Source organism: Hyperolius riggenbachi, chromosome 6 (assembly GCF_040937935.1).
Source record: "Hyperolius riggenbachi isolate aHypRig1 chromosome 6, aHypRig1.pri, whole genome shotgun sequence".
NCBI classification, from domain to species: Eukaryota; Metazoa; Chordata; class Amphibia; order Anura; family Hyperoliidae; genus Hyperolius; species Hyperolius riggenbachi.
Genome location: NC_090651.1, coordinates 302,955,885 through 302,969,418, shown reverse-complemented (window position 1 = coordinate 302,969,418; position 13,534 = coordinate 302,955,885). Strand labels below are relative to the sequence as shown.

Here is a 13,534-nt window from a genome sequence, read left to right as displayed (position 1 = left end):
GGCGTGATAAGTTTAAGCACCAACTGGGTTAGCACCGCAGTGCACAGCTGATCAAAAGTTTTGTGCACTTTGCATAGAGTTTAATGGCGCTGTTTTGCGTGCGGGACTTTGTGCGCGATCTAAACGTATCTAAACTTATCACGCCTAAACTTATCACGCCTAAACTTATCACACCTAAACTGGCTTTTCACCAGCGTGGTGCAATGGTTATCACGCCTAAAGTCTCTAACTGGGTTAGCACCGCTTTGTGAATCGAGCCCTTAGGGTCTATTTCCACTACACATAGATTATGGTTGCAGAAAACTGACTCCAATGAATGTCTATGGGAAATCTGCATCGGAAAACTTGCCTTTAGTGGAAACAGGTCCATAGGCATTCATTGGAGTCAGTTTTTCTGCATCCAGAATCCGTGTGTAGTGGAAACAGGCCCTTAATCAGTTGCTCTCAGTTATAACTGAAAAACAAAACAAAACGGATTTTCAAAGTAATGTCCATGTTTTCCTATGGCTCAGTTCCCACTATACACTGTTTAATGGAAATATATTTATTATTATTATTATTATTATTTTTTATTTATATAGCGCCAACATATTCCGCAGCGCTTTACAAAGCACAATAAGACGACAAGGGGAACAAAACGCATACCAACGCATACTAACACACACTAACGCATATAAATGCAATAAGTGTAAAAGGACCCTTTAGGGTTAGAAAAAGTGGGCAGAGCCAACAGCAGCCAAACACATACCCGGGCAATGCCGGGTCATCAGCTAGTATAAAATATGATGTGTCCATCAAAGTCAGCCTCTGTCAGCAGTGTAGGTTTTTGAAGGTCTGGCTGCTTAGTCCACAGGTTTGAGCTTATTGCCTGGAATAACGGTTCACAGGGGAGATGTGCAGGAAATGAATATTTTTTCATTGAATCCTGACGAGGTTGATCTTGTTTGACCTTGCTAAAGATGCTCATTAACAATACAATTTCAATGAACAATCATTACAGTTTAGCAGAAAGAGTTGAAATTTTAAAACAGGATAGCTTGGCAGTTAGCACTATGATGATGGTGACATTTGTGGTTCGCCTCAAGCTGGAGATGGAAACATCACATCTGCAGTCAGTAAATATCTGGCTCTGGCTCACTGGCCAGTTTTCAACAGGTACTTACCAATTATCTTTAATGTGATACTGTCACTGTCTTCAAGCCAACGATTATTGTAATGCTGCATACAGTATAAAGTCATATCATTGGAAATTTCTCCAGCCGTGAGATTAAAATTTGCTGTTTCAATGTCATGATTGCTGTCTTTATACCAGCTACCGTCATTTTTTTTCCGTATGCGGAATACGCCACGGTAATCACTTTCACACTGGATTGTCACTCCATCTCCTCTTTTCACCACTCTGCTGGGAATGGCAAAAATTCGAGGTTTGTATCCTGATCAAGAGAAAAAAAAATCCAGTTTAACAAATTACATCGCAGGTTGCACAAATGTTATACAAAATGTATGTTTTTTTAACTGTTCCGTTTGTATGTTCTAGATTGTGAGTGTGAATAAGGCCTTAAAGTGACCAAACATAATACAATGAAAAGCTCCAATATTTCATCAATTTGATTAAAAAAAATGATTGGTTGCACAAATAAAACAAAAGTTTTTTTTTTTTTTTTTATCTCAGCAAGAAATCTGATTGAATTTCAATTTTTTTTCAGTAAAACACAATTGGGAGTGGCAAGAGCTCAGTAGAATTTTTCAGAAGAAGAAGCTATGATGTACTGATATTATGCTTTTTGAATTGTGCTGATATGTATGATTAGTATCTGTACAGTTTTCTACTCTTGTTTAATAAACTTTAATAGTAAAAAAAAGAAAAAAAATATAAAAAAGTATATGTTTTCACTGCTGACTAGTTAAATAAGACTGACCATTTTTCTGTTGCACTTTACCAAATGCTTTATGTAATGCTATTTCACTCTTGATTTTGATATAATACTATTTTGGTTGAAAAAAAAGACATGCACGTCCATCATGTTCAACCAACAACCAAGAAAATAAATAAAAACACCCTCAGTATAGGTAGGTAGCCAGGTATAGGAAAACCATTTAGGAAGGAAAAAATGAACAGTAGATGGCGCACACTAATAATCCACAAAAGATCAATATTAATGAAAAACTATATACATTGGCCTCATTTCACTAAGCTTTAGCAAACACTTTATCAAACGTTTGATAATTTATCTCATGGGTAAAATCTAATTCTGAATTCACTAAGGTGTTATATATTTATCAAATGTTTTATCGATAAAACGTTCAATAAATCTACACCACCTTCTTGAATTTAAAATTAGTGTTTACCCATGAGGTAAATTATCAAACATTTGATAAAGTGTTTGATAAAGCTTAGTGAATTGAGGCCATTGTATTTATTAAAAAATCATTTAAAAATTGCTCAGCCATATATCCTGATCCCCACCCCTACAGCACATGTCTTCATCTTCCCTCCTGAAAAAAAAACCCTTCATTCACACCAGAACAGGCACACCATATCACAAGGAAAAGGTGCAATTGCAAAATCTCAAGGCCTTGTTTGAGTAGAACAGGTATAGCAGTGATTGATCAATGAATGGCCATTTGCTTGAAAGGTTGCAACCTATATTGGGAAGACATCCGCTCACAATTTAATAGCAGATCAGTGCAGCATTTGTCCTCGATACATCACTTGAATGTTCGATCACACAAAGGGCTTGATTCACTAAACCGTACTAACTTATAGCATGGCCGCGCTAGCGTTTTCATGTGCAATCGCAAATTTTGTGCACAATCATATATTTTTTGTGTGCAAATTCGTGATTGCAAGTGGAAATTCGCAATTGCGTGAAAATACGCTAGCGCGGCCGCGCTGTGAGTTAGCACGGTTTATTGAATCAAGCCCAAAATCTGCAAATCATGAAGCAGGTTATTCAGCAAGTGAAGCAGCATGTATCGCATCCATTCACAGTTTAACAGCAGGTCAGTGCAGCATTGGCCCTCAGTATATCACTTGAATGTTGGGTCATACAGAACATGCAAATGAAGCAAATTATTCAATAAGTGAAGCAGCAAAGCAGTGAAGCAGCATATATCACACCGTGACAGGAGAGTGGCTCGCCTATCAGCACGCTGATAGGTGAGTCGCTGTCCTGTCACAGCTGTGCAGCAGGTCGCTCTGATCTGAGGTCTGTGTAGTGGTGGCATGCCAGGAAGATGGGGATTGTTACAGAGGAAGCAGTTGCCGAGAAGGTAAGATGATCGGCAGCTGCATGGTGGGAGGGAGACAGGCAAGATGCCATTCCAGTGCCCGTTCCGTCTGATGTAAAGATGGCTCGAACCCCCAATTTTGGGTTTGCGAACCTCAAACGCGAACTTCCGCAAAAGTTCGAGTTCGTGCGAACTGCAATAGACTTCAATGGGCAGACGAACTTTAAAAACTACAAACACTGTTTCTGGCCACAAAAGTAACTAACACCTGGAGTGGGGCATGGCGGAGTGGGATACATGCCAAAAGTTCTGGGGAAAAGTACGGATTTGACGCAGAGCAGGGTTTTAAGGGCAGAAATCACATTGCATTCCTAAATTGGAGCCATAAAGTGCTTGAAAACATCTTGCGTGTGTAGACATGGATCAGCAGGTAGTAGTGTACTGCTTCACACTGACAGACCAAACTCACTGTGTAATGCACCGCAAACAGCTGTTTGTGTAGTGATGGCCATTCTGGACTGGTGTGCACGATGGCGAGAGTGCAGGCGATGATGGTTTTCAAGCCCATATGGACGGGCTGTGGTAGCTCAATGACAGAACAACAGTGACTGTACAGCTGATCGAATTTGGTCTGTCCACAATGAAGCAACGACCTTATTATCTTGGGTCAGGTGTGCCCCCCAACACACTTATATAGCCGGTCATTGCTTCATTGTGATACGTAAGCCCCTTCACCGCAGCAAGGTAACGATCACGAAGGGGAATTGACACATGTACATGCCTTTTGCTTTGTCGTTGCAGCCGTTGCCGCAGTGCAGCCAGAAAAATTAGGCAGGCATGTACACGCACCAGAAAAATTATTATTGTTTTTGTTAGCAGCCGCTGCTAGCCTTAAAAATTCTGCAACCCACCTGGCGTCCTGGACCCTGTTGGCGGTGGCGGAGAAGGCAGTCAAGCGGCTTGCTGGCAGAGGTGCTGTATGGGGACTGACTTAGTCTTGGGGCAGGCAGTCACACGGCGTGCAGGCAGAGATACTGTGTGGGGGCTGACTTAGTCTTCGCGCAGGCAGTAGCTCTCCGGGATCCATGCCTCATTCATTTTGATAAAGGTGAGGTACTGAACACTTTTTTGACCTAGGCGACTTCTCTTCTCAGTGACAATGCCTCCAGCTGCGCTGAAGGTCTTTTCTGACAGGACGCATGAGGCAGGGCAAGCCAGAAGTTGAATAGCAAATTGTGACAGCTCTGGCCAAAGGTCAAGCCTGCGCACCCAGTAGTCCAAGGGTTCATCGCTGCTCAGAGTGTCTATATCCGCACTTAAAGCCAGGTAGTCGGCTACCTGCTGGTCGAGGCATTGGTGGAGGGTGGATCCAGAAGGGCTAAGGCGAGTCGTTGGACTAAAGAATGTCCGCATATCCGACATCACCATGAGATCGCTAGAGCATCCTGTCCTTGCCTGCGTGGACATGGGAGGAGGAGGAAGTTTACTGGCAGTGGCACCTTTAGTCCGTTGTGCTGTGATATCAACCTTAAACACACTGTAAAGCATACTTGCAAGCTTGTTGTGCAAGTGCTGCATCCTTTCTGCCTTCTGGTGATTTGGTAACATCTCCACCACTTTGTGCTTATACTGAGGGTCCAGTAGTGTTGCCACCTAGTACTGGTCATTCCCCTTGAGTTTTTTTATACGGGGGTTACTCGACAGGCTAGACAGCGTGAAAGACCTCATCTGCACAAAGTCGGATGCCGACATACTATCCATCTCCTCCTGCTCTTCCTCAGTGATATCAGGTAAGTTCTCCTCCTCCCTCCAGCCACGAACAATACCACAGGAAAGGTGAGCAGCACAAGCCCCCTGCGATGCCTGCTGCAGTTGTTCTTCCGTCTTCTCCTAAAAAAAAACACCTTCCTCATCTTACTCCTCTTCCCCAGACGACTCCTCCTCCCCCCTCCTCTGTGCTGCCGCAAGTGTTGATGACAAATCTGGTTCTGGTCGTGATGTTTCCAACAACTCTTCCTCCTCTTCATGTTCACGCTCCTCTACAGCTTGATCCACCACTCTATGCACAGCACGCTCCAGGAAGAAAGCATATGGGATCAAGTCACTGATGGCGCCTTCACTGCGACTCACCAGGTTTTTCACCTCCTCAAACGGACGCATGAGCCTGCAGGCATTAAGCATGAGTGTAATTTCGCCAGAAAATGCCCAGCTCCCCAGAGCATGACCTTTGAGCGTAGCTGTACAGATAGCCATTGACGGCTTTCTCCTGTTGTAGCAGGTGGTCAAACATGAGGAGCGTTGAATTCCAGCGAGTCGGGCTATCGCAAATCAAGCGCCTCACTGGCAAGTTGTTTCTCTGCTGAATATCGGCCAAGCGTGCCATGACCATGTAGGACCGCCTGAAATGCCCACACACCTTCCTGGACTGCTTCAGGACCTCCTTTAAGCCTGGGTACTTACACACAAATCTTTGGATTATTAGATTTAGCAAATGTGCCATGCAGGGTACATGTGTCAAATTTCCCAAACTGAAAGCCAAAATGAGATTGCTGCCGTTGTCATACACCACGTTGTCAATCTCCAGTTGGTGCGGGGTCAGCCATTGATCCACCTGTTTGTTCAGAGCAGCCAGGAGAGCTGCTCCAGTGTGACTCTCGGCTTTGAGGCAAGACATGTCCAAGATTGTGTGACATCGTTGTACCTGGCATGCAGCAGAGGCCCTGGGGAGCTGGGGGTGTGTAGTTGGAGAGGAGATCGCAGCACCAGTAGAGGAGGAGGAGGACGACAGCAAAGAGGATGTAGCAGGAGGAGTAGGAGGAGAAGGCGAGGAGGCGGCAGCAGGCCTGCCTGCAAGCCATCATGGTGTCACAACTAGGTCCGCTGCACAGCCAGGTACTCCCTGCTTGCCGCCAGCGGTCACCAGGCTGACTCAATGGGCTGTATAAGTAATGTACCTGCCCTGAGCGTGCTTTGCAGACCAGGCATCCGTGGTCAGATGGACACTTGACCCAACGCTGTGTGCCAGAGATGACACCACTTGCCTTTCAACTTCACTGTACAGTTTGGGTATCGCCTTTTTAGAAAAATAATTGCGGGCTGGTATCTTCCACTGCGGTGTCCTAATCACCACAAATTTATGGTATGTTATGGTATGGTAACAGCTGGCGAGCTGATAGTTCCGCCAAGCCAGCTGTCAGACGCCGGGCAAGGGGGTGACTGGCAGACATTGGCTTCTTCCTTAATGGACACCTGGATCCTGTGGGCAGAGGAGCAGGAACCACTCAAGGTGAGAGGCGGAGTGGAGGAGGGTAGCTGTGAAAGTGAAAGGGATAAAGCGACTGAAGATGCTGCACCTGAAGGAGAAGGAGGAGGCGGAGGGTAGCTTTGTGTTTGTGTGCTGCTTTTCCTCAGGTGGTTATCCCATTGCAGTTTGTGCTTTTCATCATGTGCCTGGTAAGGCAGTTGTCCCTACGCAGGTCTTGGTCTTGGCATGTTGGCTGGCTGTCCATAGGTGGCGATACATGCTGTCAAACACTTCCACAAGCTGTTTCTGACGACGAGCTCCCCCTGCTTCTTTCAGCAACTCGTCTCCTCCTACTCCTCTCTGACGCCCCCTCTGAACTGTCCCCCTGTTTATCTCGTCTATTGGGAACCCATGTGACATCTAGGGCAGTATCATCGTCATCATCATCATCATCATACTCATCCTCCACAGCTTCGCTTGTATCAGACACCTCCAAAACTGCACTAACAACAGGTACTTCTTCATCCTCACACCTTATGTCCATACTGACGCCTAACTCAGACATACGAGGTGGTGTAACATGCTTAGCGCCTTCATATTGTTTTAACAATAATGGCTGTGAATCAGTTAATTCCCCACCAAATAACTCCTGCGAACTGTCAAATGGAGCGGATGTGGTGCTAGTAGTAGTGCTGGTGGCTGCCGGCTGAGTGTTAAGTGGGGTGCCAGAATCAGAGCAGGAGGAGGAAGATATGTCACAGTTCCATGCGGAATCTGAGGAAGATGAGATGTTCTGTGTTAAATAGTCAACTACGTCCTAACAATCTTGGGAGTTGATGGCACGTTCCTTCTGAACACTGTACTTTGGTGGTGGGCCGCATGAAATCACGTCAGCATGACCTCGAACAGACCTGCTGGGTGGCCTGCCTCTGGCTCTTCCTCTGCCTGTGCCTGTTGTTTTGTCCATATGGGGGGGGGGTTGAAGTGAGGTGTACACTGACTGCTGGTATAATACAATGTGCAGTCACACCGATGCAGTGAAAGGTACTTACTGCTGGTATAATACAGTGTGCAGCCACACAGATGCAGTGAAAGGTATGCACTGCCTGCTGGTATAATACAATGTGCAGTCACACAGATGCAGTGAAAGGTATGCACTGACTGCTGGTAAAATACAATGTACATTCACACAGATGCAGTGAAAGGTATGCACTGACTGCTGGTATAATACAATGTGCAGTCACACAGATGCAGTGAAAGGTATGCACTGACTGCTGGTATAATACAATGTGCAGTCACACAGATGCAGTGAAAGGTATGCACTGACTGCTGGTATAATACAATGAGGCCCTGCTGACTTCTGTATAATGATGAGACGAATACACTGGAAATCCTATAATGAGAATCTATTATGGTGGGCATGTCTGCCATTCATTCAAGTGAAAGGTATGCAGTGACTGGTATAATACAATGTGCAGTCACACAGATGCAGTGAAAGGTATACACTGACTGCTCGTATAATACAATGTGCAGTCACACAGATGCAGTGAAAAGGTATGCAGTGACTGGTATATAAAACAGGGTGCAGTCGCACAGATGCAGTGAAAAGTATGCAGTGACTGGTATAAAAAAACAGTGTGCAGTCACACAGATGCAGTGAAAGGTATGCAGTGACTGGTATAACACAATATGCAGTCACACAGATGCAGTGAAAGGTATGCACTGACTGGTATAATACAGTGTGCAGTCACACAGATGCAGTGAAAGGTATGCAGTGACTGGTATAATACAATGTGCAGTCACAGATGCAGTGAAAGGTATGCACTGACTGGTATAGAAAAACAGTGTGCAGTCACACAGATGCAGTGAAAGGTATGCAGTGACTGGTATAATACAATGTGCAGTCACACAGATGCAGTGAAAGGTATACACTGACTGCTGGTATAATACAATGTGCAGTGAAAGGTGTGCACTGACTGGTATATAGAACAGTGTGCCATTACACAGATGCAGTGAAAAGGTATGCACTGACTGGTATATAAAACAGCGTGCAGTCACACAGATGCAGTGACTGGTATGCAGTGACTGGTACATAAAATAGTGTGCAGTCACATAGATGCAGTGAAAGGTATGCAGTGTCTGGTATAATACAATGTGCAGTCACATAGATGCAGTGAAAGGTATGCAGTGAATGGTATAATACAATGTGCAGTCACAGATGCAGTGAAAATTCACTGACTGGTATATAAAACAGTGTGCAGTCACACAGATGCAGTGAAAGGTACTGACTGCTGGTATAATACAATGTGCATTCACACAGATGCAGTGAAAGGTATGCATTGACTGTGCTGGGCCTAGCACAGTACAGAAATTAGCAAGGGCCAGCTGCGACAGACAGGGCTGTATATGCAGTGTCAGTGGCACACACACACACACACAAAAAACAAAAACAAATCACAAGATTAGCTCTCAAAAGAGCTTTTTTTGTGGTGCTTTTCAGCAACAAATATCAGCAAGGAGCAAGCTAACAAGACCTCCTAACTAAGCTTTCCCTATCTCTGCAGCAACCTCTCCCACTCTCACACTTCTCTCACTAAAGCAGGCAGCAGACAGAGTGAGAAAATGTCCGACGCGGCTGCCTTATATAAGGGGGGGGGGGGTCCAGGAGGGAGTGCAGCCTGATTGGCTGTAAGGTGTCTGCTGACTGTGATGTAGAGGGTCAAAGTTTAACCCAATGATGTAGTATAGGGGGTGGTTTGAACTCGCTATATGCTCGCGTTTCGACACGAATGCAAACCCCCGTTGTTTGTGCGAACAAGTTCGCCGGTGAACCATTCGGGCCATCTCTAGTCTGATGCAACTGCGTCACTTGGTGCCATGGGCAGGACGGCGCTGACAATAGCTGTATCAGCCTTGGCCACAAAAAAATATTTTGTCATAGTGTAAACTCATTTGATCATTGAGATTCAGTATGATTTTCATTGGTCCTCCTAGAGCAGTGATGGCTAACCTTGGCACTCCAGCTGTGACAAAACTACAAATCCCATCATGCCTCTGCCTCCCCGAGTTATACTTAGAGCTGTCAGAGTATTGCAATGCCTCATGGTAGTGATGCTCATCTGAGCTAGGATATCCGAGGTACTCGGATATCCTAGCTCTTTTTTCACTATTCGAGCTCGAATACCGAGCTCGAATAGTATTAGCTACCCGGGCTGTGCTATCCGAGCGCACTCGGATAGCAAGCAGCTATCCGGAGATATCCTATAGCTATCCGAGCTCGGATAGCGTCACAAGCTCGGATAGCGTCACGGCAGACGTAAATAGCGGACGCCATCTTGCCTCACTCGTCCTGCTTGCGACTTACTGACTGATTGTACTGAGAGAACTTCTCCAGTGCTTTTTGTCTGTGTGCAAGTGCATTGCTATTGTTCTAAACCTAGCGTTTTTACACTCCAACACTTGATATTCAACTGTATTGCTTTGTATTGTAGATAGATTGTATTTTAGGCAGCCAGCAGCTAGGCCCTGTGCCTAGGCAAGGCAGCCTGCCCTGCTCTGTGCTCTAGTCTCTACCTTACCTGTGCTCTCACCTGTCCTACTCTACTCCTGTCCTACTACTTCTGTGTTAGATAGATTATTGTACTATAGTATTTTGTAGTTAGCAAGGCCCAGCTTTACTGCTATACCTGTCCTGCTGTATCTGCTCTCTGTAATCTAGTCACACCTGTTGTATTATTTAGCTAGATTCTTCTATTGTTTAGTTAGTAGTACTGTAGTGTACTCTAGTCTGTGTATAGGGACCGTCCGTCACCGCGTTACCTAGGGTCTTTGTGTGCGCAGTGCACGTCTGCGCTGTCCGCACCCTCTCATTAGTGCTACAACCGTCCTATTGTTTATATTACTTCTATTGTGTATTAGCTGACTATACTGTACTGTAGTCTGTGTATAGGGACACCGTCAGTCAGCGTCAGCTAGGGTCTTTGTGTGCGCACTGTGCACTCTCTCGTTGGCGCTACACCGATCTCTGCTGTAGAGTACAACACCTGTCCGTCACCTCACACACCCACCACCACCAGTCCCACCCCATTAAAGTACCCCACTTGTCCCACCCGCCTTTACATACATAAGTTTTTTGTTTTTCATTTGTATAATATTAAAAATATACGATGTCTGGCACTGGCAGCCGCGGTTTAGGCAGGGGCAGCAAGGGCATCGCCAAGAGAGGAGGTCGTGGGCGTGGCAGCCGCGCCACCACCACCATGCGCAGTTCTGCGTCTGCACCAGTGGCTATTCCGCCATTAGCCACTGGCCGTGGACGCCTTGGTCGCCCAACAGCTGGGAGTCATGCTGCAGAGACACAGCAGCAGCAGCAGCAGCGTGTGGCACAGATGTTCCTCCCACCGCCAGGTCGTAGCCGTCCTATTGAGGAGGACGCAGACGCTGTGGTGGAACTGATGGTGGATGAGCAGGCCACCATTAGCTCTGGAACCGAGTCCTCCACCCCCGCCACCACTCCTGTTCGCAAGAGCAGCAGCAGCCGACCAGCACTGCCTGGGGAGGAGGAGGAGTGCAGTTCTCCAGCCCCAGCAGGCGACACCAGCACCCTGTCACTCAGCACCTTCTTATCCCCAAGCACAGCGGGGTTATGGAGTGCTGTTGCGGCAGAATTGGAGGAGGAAGGAATGCTGATGGGCACTTTGGGGGATGATGCTTTGGACAGTCAGACAGTGGTGACTGTCCATCCGCCCATGCATGCAGAAGGGGAGTTTGAGGGATCCCAGCAGGACATGTTTGCGGAGGGGGAGGATGAGGATGACAGGGTGAAGGACAGAGACTGTGTGCCAGGTCCTGGGAGTGGGGATGTCATCAGCTCTGAGGAGGAGGAGGAGGATGCGTCTGTGGGCCTTGCTAGAAGGATAAGCATCGCAGGCATGGGCAGGATCACAAGTGGGCAGGCCAGACAGCGTGCTGATCAGGAGACGAGTTCTGCCAGTGCCACCACCAGCCGCACCAAGAACCCCCCCCCCCCCCCCAACCACCACAGGGAGACCAGCGGCAGCGGCACCTTCCAGCCGAATGGGGCAACTTCACCTCCCCAATATGGAATTTTTTCACCCTGCCATATTTGGAGTGCAAGTATGCCACCTGCAACCAGTGCCGCAAGCAGCTCAGCAGAGGGAAGGAGCCCTCTGCGTTTGGCACCACCTCTCTGGTCAACCATCTTGCAAGGAAACACTTTCACGAGCATGAGGAGTTTGTGAAGTTGAAGGAAGCTGGCAGTGGCAGTGGCAGTGGCAGACCCGCCACCACTGCAAAGCCGTCGGCAGCAGCCACCCGCCCTCCTCCACCTCCTCCAGCAGCACCAGCAGGAGTTTTTCAGAGACGCACTGCTCCTCCTCCCTCTGCAACTCCTGCCGCCGACACTGAGGCCTGTTCTGGCAGCCAGTCCTCAGTGGCCTCCTCTGCTCCCTCCAGTGATTCCCGTGCCAGCAAAAGGCGCCGCCAGACCCTGCTCAGCGACACCTTCCAGGGGGTGGTCAGGGTTCTGCCTCCCAGCAGCCGTCGCGTGCGTCAGCTGAACGGCTTGCTGGCATGGGCCATGTGCTCCCAAACTCCTGCCTTATTCCCTTGTGCAGGAGGGGAGTGACATGCGTGCGCTCCTGATGTGCGCAGCCCCCGATTGGCCAATCCCCAGCCGACATTATTTTTCGCGCGCGGCCATCCCTGCACTTCACCGTTCTGTGATGGCCAATGTCGGGAGAGGGATGGATCACGCGGTGGGTCAACGGGTCCACGTCACCATGGACTCGTGGAGCAGCCGGTTTGGGACAGGCCGCTATCTGTCCTTCACCGCGCATTGGGTCAGCTTGGTGGAAGGGGGTGAGGAGGGGGTAGCAGCATCGGGCACTGTCAGAGCAGCAGCAGCAACAACGCAGTGGGTGGTGCCACCATGCAGGGTCAGTGGAATTGCAGCAGGTTCCTCTGATCCGCTTCCATCCTCCGGCACACCAGCCCAAACCCCCCGCCTCAGCAGCAGCGTGAAGCCCTGCCACTGCCAAGCGCTGCTACAATTGGTCAGCCTGGGGAAGACCAAACTGACGGCGAACCATGTCCTGGCCAAACTCCGAGAGCAGGAGAGGAGTTGGCTGACCCCCAGAGGCCTCAGAGTCGGAGAGGTGGTGTCCGACAATGGGGCAAACCTTGTTGCTGCCATCAACAAGGGAGACCTGACCCACATCCCCTGCCTGGCGCACATCCTGAACCTGGTAGTCCAAAAGTTCCTGCGGACCTACCAGGAGATGGACCGACTCCTTGAGGGAGCAAGGAAGGTTGTGCGTCACTTCTGGCACTCGCCTGCAGCCGTAGCGAGCCTGGAAGAGGTGCAGAAGGAGCTGCACCTGCCACAGCACCGGCTCATGCTCGATGTTCCAACTCACTGGAACTCCACCCTGGCGATGTTGGAGCGTCTGGTTGAACAGAGGCAGGCTGTCAGCCAGTACGTTGCACGAGCAACAGTTGCCTCCATCACTGCAACTGGACATGCCGCCACCAACCTCCCGTCCATCATCTCCACGGAGGACTGGGGGCACATGCAGCAGCTGTGCTCAGTGCTGGGACCCTTCCTGCAGGCCACCAACATGGTAAGCAGGGACCATGCAATCGTGTGCGAGTGGGTGCCCATGATGTATGTGCTGGACAGGGCCCTGTATGCACTGCTGGAAGAGGGAGCGGCAGCCTTGGACCAGCAGGAGCTGCAGGCAGCTTCACAGGCCACCTCTGAGGAGGAGGGCTCGGAGTTGGTGGAGGTCCCTGACCTTGCTGCTGATGAGGGGGAGCAGCAGAGCGCAGCTGGACTGGTGCGGGGGTGGAGAGAGGATGAGGTGGAGGAGGCAGAGGAAGAGGACAGCACTGTCGGCTCTGGGGCTGCCGATGATGTGCCAGCAGACGTGGCCAGACTCTTCCCAATGGCAGCGCACATGCTGAGGTGCCTGCGCAAGGACCCAAGGGTGATCCAGATGAAGAAGAGGGAGGACATCTGGATCTGCATGATGCTGGACC

The 13,534-nt window shown here is 48.6% G+C and overlaps 1 protein-coding gene across 1 annotated transcript in view; it reads right to left on the bottom strand.

Moving 5' to 3' along the window:
- The window catches only part of LOC137522821 (uncharacterized), a 158,413-nt gene that overhangs the window by 112,379 nt on the left and 32,500 nt on the right, over positions 1-13,534 (bottom strand). Inside the window, exon 3 of the mRNA XM_068242926.1 lies at positions 1,164-1,433. Coding sequence (XP_068099027.1) covers positions 1,164-1,433 — 270 coding nt within the window. The remainder of the gene's footprint in view (positions 1-1,163; positions 1,434-13,534) is intronic.